This window comes from Eleutherodactylus coqui, chromosome 5 (assembly GCF_035609145.1).
Source record: "Eleutherodactylus coqui strain aEleCoq1 chromosome 5, aEleCoq1.hap1, whole genome shotgun sequence".
Lineage (NCBI taxonomy): Eukaryota > Metazoa > Chordata > Amphibia > Anura > Eleutherodactylidae > Eleutherodactylus > Eleutherodactylus coqui.
In genome coordinates, this window is record NC_089841.1 from 17,573,187 (window position 1) to 17,586,725 (window position 13,539).

At 44.7% G+C, this 13,539-nt stretch overlaps 1 protein-coding gene across 1 annotated transcript in view; it reads left to right on the forward strand.

The window, feature by feature from the left end:
- Positions 1 to 13,539, forward strand: part of LOC136628710 (zinc finger protein 850-like) — a 72,639-nt gene that overhangs the window by 45,111 nt on the left and 13,989 nt on the right. The window contains exons 33-35 of the mRNA XM_066604813.1: positions 163 to 227; positions 746 to 848; positions 1,460 to 2,135. Coding sequence (XP_066460910.1) covers positions 163 to 227; positions 746 to 848; positions 1,460 to 2,135 — 844 coding nt within the window. The remainder of the gene's footprint in view (positions 1 to 162; positions 228 to 745; positions 849 to 1,459; positions 2,136 to 13,539) is intronic.

A 13,539-nucleotide genomic window follows, 5' to 3' on the forward strand; every position in this document is an offset into this window, starting at 1 on the left:
CTAGTGGCCCATAATTGTATTACAGAGCACCTGCTGCTGTTGGCAGGATCTGGTTCCTGCATTTCTATCATCAACTGGATATTGCTATACTTCTATATGTGGGAATGGGTTAATGATTTGTATATAAAGAATGACTTCATTGTCCGTCTGTGTTTCCTGCAGTTCCATTCAGTAAGAGAAGAACCCCAGAGAGATGTCCCCGTCCTCTTCTTCCACAGGACCATCAGGTAGATGGAGATGTCCCTCTGATCTGTAGAAGGCTGTGAAGCTCTTGTCTTCAGTCTTATTAGATGTTTTCTCCTTGTGTGATGAGGCCGGTGGAGATGGCAGGATTACCGCTGACCAGAGACATTACATCTTGTCTGGATCTTCTCCCAGTTTTCTGGCGGTGGAGACTGCTGGTGGGAATAAGGAGCCAACAGGTTTGATTTATATCCATCTGCTCCTTTATTCCCCCGAGACACATCCACTGCTTGTCTGGTAGACGCTGATCTCCTCCACTAAGACAACGTGCAGCGTGTCTAGCCATGCCGGATATACATGTGTATGAGGTTCCTAAGGGGTCATTGAGCCACCATCTAATATCTATGTCCAGCTTCTAGACCTGTAGCTATGTGACTTAGATAGCTACTCCTGTCAGGCCATTTATGGTCATCATGATGATTAATGATCTTTTCTGGTCATGTAAAACCTTCCACACGACTTCTCCAACCGTCTGCTGACTTTTACAATATTTGTCTCACAGCTTTTGTATGAGGATGAAGATCTGACCGATATTAATACTACAGAGACAAATGTGAGGGGCGATCAGCGGTGTAAAGAGGAGATTCCTACAGGTAACTGCCCAGGTGAGTAGTAACCACTAAATACAGCAGAGAAGAGTCACAGATTCTCCTCGGTCACCGGCTGCAGATAGTTATGTAGATTTATAAGCTCTGGGATCTGTCAGATTATCTGCTGTATATTCCCCCATTCAGCCGGAGTACAAACTAAATATGGCTGACATGCTATAGAAAATAACACCTGATGAGCATTGAAATTATGAAAATGAAATATTTGTGATGGATCCTTCCTTTTTCATCAAATCAGTACTAATCAGGAAAAACTGCACAATTTTCAGAGTTCAGAATAGTTCCTATTAAATTCCTATCATTTTACTGACATAGACTCATGCAACAGAATACAGAATGTGGAGACATAGACCCAGGTAACAGGATACAGAATTGTCCTAAATCCCAGACAGAACGTGTGTTTTTAGAGTGTGAGAGAAAACCAAAATCGCTGTAGGAAACCCACAAACTCGCTAACAACATATAAAGCACATGAGGATGAAGTCCAAAGATTTAAACAGAGGACCCCAACATTGCAAGAAAACAGTACTAACCAGAAAGCCACCACCCATGCTGTTATATAATATCAATATAACTTAAAATAATGAAATCGGTTTTATTCCTGGCAGATCACGATACCAGGAGCTCGGAGGGGCGTCGGATATCTTCAGATTGTAAAGGAGAAGATTGTGTTGTCATGCAAGATACATATGAAGAACCTGACATTATCCCAGAAAAGCACTCAGCCCTTCACAGCGAAGATCCGTCATCCGATCTTCTTACACAGGTCCCATCTTCTGATTCATTACAGACTGATAAGCTGGAGAAATGTTGTTGTAATAAATCATATCTTGTTACACATCATAGAAGTCACACAGGAGAGAAGCCGTATTCATGTTCAGAGTGTGGGAAACGTTTTATGTGGAAGTCGGATCTTGTTAAACATCAGAGAATTCACACAGGGGAGAAGCCATTTTTATGTCTAGAATGCGGCAAATGTTTTAGCAGGAAAACACATCTTTTAAGACATCAGAGAAGTCACACAGGAGAGAAACCATTTTTATGTGCAGAATGTGGGAACTGCTTTAATCGGAAAACACATCTTGTTAGACATCAGAGAATACACACAGGAGAGAAGCCATTTACATGTGCAGAATGTGGAAAATGTTTTGCTGAGAAAACAGAACTGATCGTACATCAGAGATGTCACACAGGTGAGAAGCCGTTTTCATGTTCAGAATGTGGGAAATGTTTTAGCAGGAAATCTTATCTTGTTACACATCAAAGAAGTCACACAAATAGGTAGCCATTTTTTCCCTCCAAACTTGTTTTATCAACAAAAAGTACAAGTTAAAAATACAAATTACCACCAATGTAAAGTGAGATGTCACAGAGGAGAAAGGGCTCATGCCCACTAGCGATGCCGAATACGCGCACAAATTTCCGCCCCGTGATTCAAATTTTATAAAAGTGCCAGTGAGTAATCGCATTTTTCCACATGGATTTCCACGGTCTCTATTCCTTGATATCAATGGAGCTCTCCTGCTGCGCAAATCCACGGTAGGATACAACATGCTGCGATTTTTTTTCTTTTTTTCCCCCACAGTGGAAATCCGCATGTGTGCGTTGGCAGGCAGGAAGCTCTTAGCTTCAATAGAACCTTGCCACTGCGGAATTCGTACGCAGATTTCCGCGGTGGGATATGCGGTGCAAATATGTTCGTGGGCATTCACCCAAAGGGAAGCAATTTAGAACACTGAATGATGAGTAAGCCATGTAATTACTGAAAAACATCTGTTACCCAAAAAGAAAATAAAACCCATATACAAGTCTATCGTTGTGCCCAAAATGAAGAGATTGTTATTATTCCAACAAGATAAGGCCCCATTCACATTTGTGTTGGGGCTCAGTTAGGGTTTTGGTTTTTGAAACCAAAGTATTTTGAGTCTCTGGGGAGCAGCAGACCTCATACAGTATTACTAAAGCAGCATCTCCTCATGTCTGTCACTGTATGAGGAGAAGACACTATATGATACTATTACAGTGTCTCCTCATGTCTGTCAGTGTCTGTGGAGGAGCAGACATTAGACTGTATTACTACAGCAGCGTCTCCTCATGTCTGTGGGGGAGCAGACAATATACAGTATTACTACAGCAGCATCTCCTCATGTCTGTCAGTGTCTGTGGAGGAGCAGACATTATACAGTATTACTACAGCAGCGTCTCCTCATGTCTGTCAGTGGCTGTGGAGGAGCAGACATTATACAGTATTACTACAGCAGCGTCTCTTCATGTCTGTCAGGGTCTGTGGAGGAGCAGACATTATACAGTATTACTACAGCAGCATCTTCTCATGTCTGTCAGTGTCTGTGAGGGAGCAGATATTATACAGTATTACTACAGCAGCGTCTCCTCATGTCTGTCAGTGTCTGTGGAGGAGCAGACATTATACAGTATTACTACAGCAGCGTCTCCTCATGTCTGTCAGGGTCTGTGGAGCAGACATTATACAGTTATACTACAGCAGCGTCTCCTCATGTCTGTCAGTGTCTGTGGAGGAGACATTATACAGTATTACTACAGCAGCGTCTCCTCATGTCTGTCAGGGTCTGTGGAGAAGACATTATGCAGTATTACTACAGCAGCGTCTCCTAATGTCTGTCAGGGTCTGTGGAGAAGACATTATGCAGTATTACTACAGCAGCGTCTCCTCATGTCTGTCAGTGTCTGTGAAGGAGCAGACATTATACAGTATTACTACAGCAGCGTCTCTTCATGTCTGTTAGTGTCTCTGGGGGAGCAGACATTATACAGTATTACTACAGCAGCGTCTCCTCATGTCTGTCAGTGTCTGCGGGGGAGCAGACAATATACAGTATTACTACAGCAGCGTCTCCTCATGTCTGTCAGTGTCTGTGGAGGAGCAGACATTATACAGTATTACTACAGCAGCTGAACTGGATTATAGTTTTCTCCAGCAGGTTTCGGGGTATTTTGCAGCTTCCTAATTGTGTAGAAGCAGTATGCGCACACTGACCAAGTCAAACACGAGGTATCAGTCTCATGCTCAAAATGGCTCTCTGCCCAGAAACAGCCAGACAGGGCCTTTTATTGTACAGTCACACAATGGGCGTGCAACAGGTTACATCAGTAACATATAGGATTCTCATTTGTCGGATCATATAGAACCCCCCGCCTCCCCTTCTCCCCACCTCTCTCAAGTAGAAGCCTTTGTCTTTAACATGTGTCCAAATCTGAAAGTGAAAGTAGATATCCCTTTGTTCAAGAAGATTCTGTGTGTGGGGGATGGGGAGGACTGGGAAAACACTCAAGCAATAACATAACACTGTGATTTAACTCTTTCCTTATGCAGCAGAGTTCCACATTAGGCTGAAGTCACAAAACACACATAATACGTCTAGTGCAAATCGATAGACATTTTACACCAACCAATCATCATGTCTATCACAATCCCCCCTTAAAATGTCTATCCTCTAACTCTCTATCTAATTTTCACAGTTCTCTGCGCGTGAGCCTATAACCGGAGCGCGTTGAAGGTTCGTTTTAGGGTCTTCAAGGGGGTGTAGGACTTGTCCACTCCTTCTGGGGATGCATCCAGCAAACTCATGGTGGGAGCGGCTTTTCCAGCATCAGTTTCACAGGTCTCTCTGACACAGGGAATAACACAGCAGACTAGAACAGAAAAGGTAACCATCAGTTCACATACAACAGCAACGCCCGTCTGTGCCAGGATCCTTTACCACCCGCTCATCCATGGCGAGTGCTGGTCCCAAAAGTTAGCTCTTTTTAGTTAGTGCGGTCAGCTTCTTAATGGCAACTGCGTCTTTACCCGCGGGTCACGTGTCGTCTAGGATGTAGGTACAACAAGTCTCCCCTATCATCTTACAGACACTCCCCTTTTTAGCTAAAGTCATATCTAAGGTCACTCTATTTTTAAAAAAGTCATAGTCGAGGTAGGTCCTATTGGTCGACTAGTCCCTATAAGGCGTCTCTAGTATAATTTATAAACCACTGCTAATTATAATAAACATAATTAATCCAGTCAACATTTATTTACCCTAATGATCAGGAAAATGGACTCGAATCTAGTTTTAACTTGGTCTCTAATTTTTAAAACTTGTCAGGTACCCCCCTTGGCTATCCTATGACGTCAATGTATACGTGTAGATCAAAACTACCACCAGGGGTCTCTCTTCTCGCTCTAGTATAATGTTACAATACTAGTAGCGTGCACAGGTACGCACGGTGTGGGACTCCCTAATCTTCACCCACACCAATGTCCCTCCTGGAGATAGTCCTAATGGTGAACACGTCCAAGTCGCCTCACCCTTGCGTCAGGGTTTTCCCACTGCCCGCAAGTCCCTACTCCTAGGAGGGGGGGATCCCTACCTCACCTCAGAGGGAGCCCATGGATTCCCTGGGCTCATTTCCGGGCATCCATACCCTCTATCTGTACAAGTTAACACCCCACAGGGTGTGCCCTCGCTGGAACCTAAGGTCTTCTGCACTATCCCTTGGCAAATGGGAATTCCACTGACAATCCATCTTAGGAGATCGGGGCAGGCACAGTACTAGTACATTTCTCCTTTTCTTTGGTAGCGTATGTGGTTGGCATTATCGGAACTGGCTCTTCATCCTTTTTTAAACAAGGGAAATATTGGTGAGTTCCCCAAAAATCTCCCTCTACCCTGCCTAATTGCCTGGCAGGTGTAGTTTCCAGGGTAGTCAGTAATACTCTCTCCGGTGCAAAACACTTAAGTAGTTATAGAGTATTCCTTCTTCCATTTCTCACGGACAGTGTAATTAGCGGAAATGTTCGTGAAGAGACTAATAAACCACTCTTCAGCATCTACAGGGAGATTTAGGGGGACCATCCCCGAGTGTGGTCGGGCACTACCGCACACGCAACAGTTAGACTTGTTGCTCCTGTTAGCATTGTACCTCATCAACTCCAACCAGAGATTCTGGTCAGAGTAGCCAGTCGCTACTGTCAAGGTGTCCTCAAAAGGTAGGGTCGGCTATGATCATCATGTTCGTCAAGGTCTTTATCTTACGGCGGAGGGGGTTAATTATGGGCACGGGACTAAGTGAAGGCTTCCATTCGGCTGCATCTACCATACCCCTTATTTTAAACTTCCCTAAGGGATCTGTCCTCCCGTACCGGTATGTCCCCAGACTATAAGTCTCCCCCGTCCCCCGGGCTTGGATCTCCCATGGTTAGTGTAACAACCGCATTAAAACCAAGCAGCATACTAAGTTCAGCCTTCCAATACCTGCTGTCCTTATTACTCTCAAGGAGGGTTATACGACTAATTAGGGATTTCCCGCTCCTATCTTTCTTATTTAAGGCACTTCGCGGTTTATAGGACTAGTCTGTTCCTGTGTTCCATCCCACTAATTCCCAATAACGGCAGTCTTCTCCCCAGACGTTATCAGTGGCGCAAACATATTGTATTCCCCGGGTATATAAGTCATATAACCAGCTGGACTGAGCTAAATCTGGCCTGCGGTGGGATCTTGCGCCTAGACACGGGACCACAGTACAATAGTCGAAGGAATATGCGGCTACTTGAGCATTGGACGAGTTATACTAGAAGGTAACCATACCCCCATATTCTTCCGACTAAGGATTCCAGTTGCCACCCTCCTCTCTCACTAGCCCTAACCAGAGTAATGTCTTTGGCACAACTAAGACTGGTCTCCCGGATCTGAAGCTTTCTTACAGTATGAAGCATGGATCCATGTAAGTCTTTCGGCTAGTTTCACAGCTGTGGCAGTAGTCAGAAGCACCTGGTAGGGGCCATCAAATCGGGGCTCAAGAGGGTGCTTCCTGGGGAACTTCTTGACGCACACCCAATCCCCAGGCTGCAAGATATGTGTCCCAGTGTCTGCCTCTGAGTCTGGAAGAGAACACCTGTGCATAGGCTTTGGTTAGTTCTTTAACAACAGAAATCACATACTCAGTCAACACATCAGATTGTAATTGTAACTACTGAGGATAGTAACGACCTAGCCTCGGGGCTAGCCCAAACAATCTCGTAGGGAGATAATGTATAATCCCCCCTGGGTTCATATCTAACACTGTATAAGGCTATTGGATGACAGTCTTTCCAAAGTGGCGTCATTTTTAAGTATCTTACTTTTTAGCGTGCCACTACGTCTCTCCACCTTTCCACTACACTAAAGGTGGTAGAGTATGTAAAAGGCCTGGGATACACCCAGAGCAGACATGACATGTTACATTCACCTGCGAAGTTTATACCTCTGTCTGACTCTGAGTCACTTCTGGTACCCCATATTCACAGTTTACCTCGTTCATGAGCTTCTTTGCGGTTACCTACTTGTTTACCTTGGTAACAGGGTCGGCCTCCAACCTGCAAAGACATCAACAACAACAAGCACGTATTCATACTTCCCAACAAGTGGGAGCTGAACGTAGTCAATTTGCAATCCCTGAAATGGGTAGAGTGGTCTAGGCAAGTGTGATGTGGCAAATTTACTTCTGCCCCGTCTCACCCATGGCATAGATCATGCTAAACCGGACAAATGATGCAGCAGCTACGGAGAACCCAGAAGTCGCCCATCCTCTTTCAAGCGTCGTCGTCATTGCTGCTTCACTAGGTGGGTCTTTCCGTCCACCAGCTGGGCCACCATGGGATACAGGAACTGTGGTGGGCAAGTGCTGTTGACTGTTCACCACACGCTGTCCTGTTTCTGCTGCTCCCATATTAGTCCATTTATTCTTTTCTTCCTTGCTGGCTTGTAACTGTAAAAGTCTTTAGCATATCAAAGTCCAAATTTTTGTCAATGTCCAAAGTTATTACCACTGACTCATGCCGTCAGTATCTTTCTTCTTTCTTCCACGGCTTGAGGGCTGCTGCCTTTGCTGCGCTGTCAGCGAGGGTGTCGTCTCTCGCCTCTCCAGTGTAGGAATCGGTGCGAACTCTCAACTTTGTCAGGTAGAAGTAGGGCCTCCATGCGACTCTGTACCGCTGCACCATTCTCAATTGGTTGTCCTGCTAAGGTAAAAAAACTGTCTGGCCTTCCATATTGGGCCGTAATCATGAGCTATGCCAAATGCATACCAGGAGTCAGTGTAAAGGGTTGCCGTCTTACCTCTCGCCACTCTACACGCCTCAGTGAGGGCCTTCAATTCCGCTTCTTGTACTGTGACATGCGGAGGCAGAGCTTCTGCTTCTAGGACATCTTGTTGTGTGACCACTGCATATCCGATGTGGAGTCATCAGTCCTCACCCTGGTACCATCTGCAAAAAGCTCAACATATGCATTATCAACAGAGGTTCTGATAACTGTTTGCATACCTGCAGTTTCTTACTGTATTAGTACTAAATAATCGTGCTGATGTTCTATTTCACATGGCTCAGAATCTTGTAGCACAAAATCATTTTTTTTTTTTTTTTTTTTAAACCCAATCGCTGATCTACAACACCTAGATCATCTATGGCCCAGATCACCTCTGCCTCCCCCCTTTTGAACAGGAATACTCAATGGTAAAAGAGTAATTGCGTTCAAACTAGTAAACCAAGAGGCACAAAAACAAGCACTTTGTAGGTCAAGGTGACATTATATGCAGCGAAGTCTGAGCGAAAATCTCCTTACAAAAAAAATTTTTTTTCCTTTCAGGTCGCAGTTAGCATTTTTTAACACAAGGGGGCGCCACACGATTCAAATTTTACGTCACCCAGTGTAATAGTATTTCAGGGTATGGCCAGCGTTTAGCTTTTACTCTCCTGTCGGAATATAATTATAGCTTCAGTGTAGACTGACACTAGAATATACAAAAGACTTAAAGAAAAACTAAAGAATACGGATGAATTAACATCCTACTCTGGGCAATTCAGTCCCTCTTTCTTCACATAAAAAGTAAAATTACTTCACCAAATTGCATGAAAAAGTTTGCTGGGTGACTATAGGGAAATTATTCCATCTGTAGGAGCCTTCCATAACATCATCTGTCTGAGCATCCATTGGAGAAGCGGGCAGTGGAAAACAGAGCCCCTGGGAACATGAGAGAGCGTCCCCTGTCATGTATTCCTGGTCTCTGCCCCCCATGCATCAACTCCAATCTTCCATGCACTATAAACCAGCTTAGTCATCTAATATGTCCCAAGCTGCATCTTCACAAAGGTTTGTTTCCCTGAACTTATCACACATCCAAAGTGGCCACATCTTGGAGTGTAACAAAGGCTGGTCAAACAAAACCTTACTTCAGACAATCATGATGTTAGCACTGGATACAGTGGCATTGGGGAATATAGGCCTCCCAAGTGCAGCAAAATGGCCGCCAGAGGCAGAAAGGGGCGGGGCTACAGATCTCCCAGGTGAGGCAAAATGGCCGCTGGAGGAATGGGCGGGGCCAGGAGTAGCAGCACTTCCAGGTGAGGCAAGATGGCCGCTGGAGGAGGAAGGGGCGGGGCCAGGTCCTGTCCCGGATGGGGAGGGACCAGAAGTAACATCACACACCCTGAAAGTGAGCACATGGGGGGAAGTAACTTCAGGGTCACACTATGTGGAGCTGTAAACATTGCAAGCGCGGCCGCCATTACAGGGAGGGGCTGTAGTCAACACAAAGGCATTACATTGTTCATTAGCAATACACATACCCCACTACATTCTTTCCCCTCTTCAATCTCTTAACTACGTTATACCTCCTCCTAGCAATCTAAAAACACCTTTCTTTCTGCTGGGCTTCCTGCTTATCTTCTGAAAACTTTCTACAGTCTATCTTACCATACTCATTTCTGCTTATCTGTCCATGACCTAACATTCCTTTCTGCAACTTTTCCTGATCCTTCTCTTTGTATAACATTTCTATATGTTTTGCATATTCCAAAACATCCTGTACTGATCCCTCATTCTATTCTGCCTGCTTATTCTATTGTATACTGTGTCCAGAAACTTCGAAGTGTTCCTTTTGTAAAATCTGCTTTCTTCAAATCCTTCCAATATAACCTCTTTCCCACTCAGAAAAGACAAAGGAAACAGAAAGGGTTAATTGAAAAAAGCTTTCAGTTCACTCTCATCAGCACCCCTCCCCGCAATAATAAACACTGCACATTCTTTCTATAATAGCAGACAGACGGGATTACTGGAGAATACCCACAACGGCTCAGGGTATATATATATCTCATCCACCTTTATATCAACCCAAGGTCTACTAGCAATCCCGAAGAGCACTTCCTGTACACGTCCTAGACAGGACATTTAGCTATACACAGAGACTGACGATTATTTTCAATGACCAAGAGTTTCTGGAGCCAGCCGTCACACCACGGCTATATTCACCCGTAAATACCTTTTCACATATGAGAACATAACACGCTCAATCATAAAATGTAAGTATACGTATCATAAATCTTCCTAACCTCACACTAGTATTACCTAGGAGCATGTGTCACTGGCGTGTTCCCTCAGACTTAAACAGCCGAGTCCGCCCTCCCGACACATTAACCCTCACAGAATTTATCTCTTGGTCTTGCATAAACAATTTTTAACCGTGTCAGACATAGCAGCCACAGCATACAAAATACCCCTTAAGCAGGTTAAAACGGTGGTCTTTTCCGAGTAAGAAAGAACTATATTACCTGCCTTTCATTGATTTATCACTCTGGATCAGGAACAGGCAGAAAAGCAGTCAGAACCCAGATCACATCGGTAGATTTACATAAAGCAATCTTACCGTGTTCTGTAGATTTTCGGGCCCCTGAGTTCTGCGTGCCATCCGCCGATCTCTGTATTTTTCCAGAATGAAAGAAATCAAAATCTCTTAACTCGGTCCACCCAGGAGATGCCACTGAACTGGATTATAGTTTTCTCCAGCAGGTTTCGGGGTATTTTGCAGCTTCCTAATTGTGTAGAAGCAGTATGCGCACACTGACCAAGTCAAACACTCATGCTCAAAATGGCTCTCTGCCCAGAAACAGCCAGACAGGGCCTTTTATTGTACAGTCACACAATGGGCGTGCAACAGGTTACATCAGTAACATATAGGATTCTCATTTGTCGGATCATATAGAACCCCCCGCCTCCCCTTCTCCCCACCTCTCTCAAGTAGAAGCCTTTGTCTTTAACATGTGTCCAAATCTGAAAGTGAAAGTAGATATCCCTTTGTTCAAGAAGATTCTGTGTGTGGGGGATGGGGAGGACTGGGAAAACACTCAAGCAATAACATAACACTGTGATTTAACTCTTTCCTTATGCAGCAGAGTTCCACATTAGGCTGAAGTCACAAAACACACATAATACGTCTAGTGCAAATCGATAGACATTTTACACCAACCAATCATCATGTCTATCACACAGCAACTCCTCATGTCTGTCAGTGTCTGTGGAGGAGCAGACATTATACAGTATTACTACAGCAGCGTCTCCTCATGTCTGTCAGTGTCTGTGGAGGAGGAGATGTTATACAGTATTACTACAGCAGCGTCTCCTCATGTCTGTCAGTGTCTGTGGAGGAGACATTATACAGTATTACTACAGCAGCGTCTCCTCATGTTTGTCAGTGTCTGTGGAAGAGCAGACATTATACAGTATTACTACAGCAGCGTCTCCTCATGTTTGTCAGTGTCTGTGGAGGAGGAGACATTATACAGTATTACTACAGCAGCGTCTCCTCATGTCTCAGTGTCTGTGGAGGAGCAGACATTATACAGTATTACTTCACAGCAGCGTCTCCTCATGTCTCAGTGTCTGTGGAGGAGCAGACATTATACAGTATTACTACAGCAGCGTCTCCTCATGTCTGTCAGTGTCTGTGGAGGAGACATTATACAGTATTACTACAGCAGCGTCTCCTCATGTCTGTCTGTGGAGGAGCAGACATTATACAGTATTACTACAGCAGCATCTCCTTATGTCTGTCAGGGTCTGTGGAAGAGCAGATATTATACAGTATTACTACAGCAGTGTCTCCTCATGTCTGTCAGTGTCTGTGGAAGAGCAGACATTATACAGTATTACTACAGCAGTGTCTCCTCATGTCTGTCAGTGTCTGTGGAGGAGACATTATACAGTATTACTACAGCAGCGTCTCCTCATGTCTCAGTGTCTGTGGAGGAGCAGACATTATACAGTATTACTACAGCAGCGTCTCCTCATGTCTCAGTGTCTGTGGAGGAGCAGACATTATACAGTATTACTACAGCAGCGTCTCCTCATGTCTGCCAGTGTCTGTGGAGGAGACATTATACAGTATTACTACAGCAGCGTCTCCTCATGTCTGTCTGTGGAGGAGCAGACATTATACAGTATTACTACAGCAGCATCTCCTTATGTCTGTCAGGGTCTGTGGAAGAGCAGACATTATACAGTATTACTACAGCAGCGTCTCCTCATGTCTGTCAGTGTCTGTGGAGGAGGAGACATTATACAGTATTACTACAGCTGCGTCTCCTCATGTCTGTCAGTGTCTGTGGAGGAGGAGACATTATACAGTATTACTACAGCTGCGTCTCCTCATGTCTGTCAGTGTCTGTGGAGGAGACATTATACAGTATTACTACAGCAGTGTCTCCTCATGTCTCAGTGTCTGTGGAAGAGCAGACATTATACAGTATTACTACAGCAGTGTCTCCTCATGTCTGTCAGTGTCTGTGGAGGAGACATTATACAGTATTACTACAGCAGCGTCTCCTCATGTCTGTCAGTGTCTGTGGAAGAGCAGACATTATACAGTATTACTACAGCAGTGTCTCCTCATGTCTGTCAGTGTCTGTGGAGGAAATTCGTATATCAGTATGATGAAAAAAGTCGCCCGCGCTCCCAGGACCTAAACACCAGGGTCAGGCTGCAAACACTACTCGCTTCAAAGTTTTATTAGTATACTCTGTGGAGGAGCAGACATTATACAGTATTACTACAGCAGCGTCTCCTCATGTCTGTCAGGGTCTGTGGAGGAGCAGACATTATACAGTATTACTACAGCAGCGTCTCCTCATGTCTGTCAGTGTCTGTGGAGGAGACATTATACAGTATTACTACAGCAGCGTCTCCTCATGTCTGTCAGTGTCTGTGGAAGAGCAGACATTATACAGTATTACTACAGCAGCGTCTCCTCATGTCTGTCAGTGTCTGTGGAGCAGCAGACATTATACAGTATTACTACAGCAGCGTCTCCTCATGTCCGTCAGTGTCTGTGGAGCAGCAGACATTATACAGTATTACTGCAGCAGCGTCTCCTCATGTCCGTCAGTGTCTGTGGAGCAGCAGACATTATACAGTATTACTACAGCAGCGTCTCCTCATATCTGTCAGTGTCTGTGGAGGAGCAGACATTATACAGTATTACTACAGCAGCGTCTCCTCATGTCTCTCAGTATCTGTGAAGGAGCAGACATTATACAGTATTACTACAGCAGCGTCTCCTCATGTCCGTCAGTGTCTGTGGAGCAGCAGACATTATACAGTATTACTACAGCAGCGTCTCCTCATGTCTGTCAGTGTCTGTGGAGGAGCAGACATTATACAGTATTACTACAGCAGCGTCTCCTCATGTCTCTCAGTATCTGTGAAGGAGCAGACATTATACAGTATTACTACAGCAGCGTCTCCTCATGTCTGTCAGGGTCTGTGGAGCAGACATTATACAGTATTACTACAACAGCGTCTCCTCATGTCTGTCAGGGTCTGTGGAGAAGACATTATACAGTATTACTACAGCAGCGTC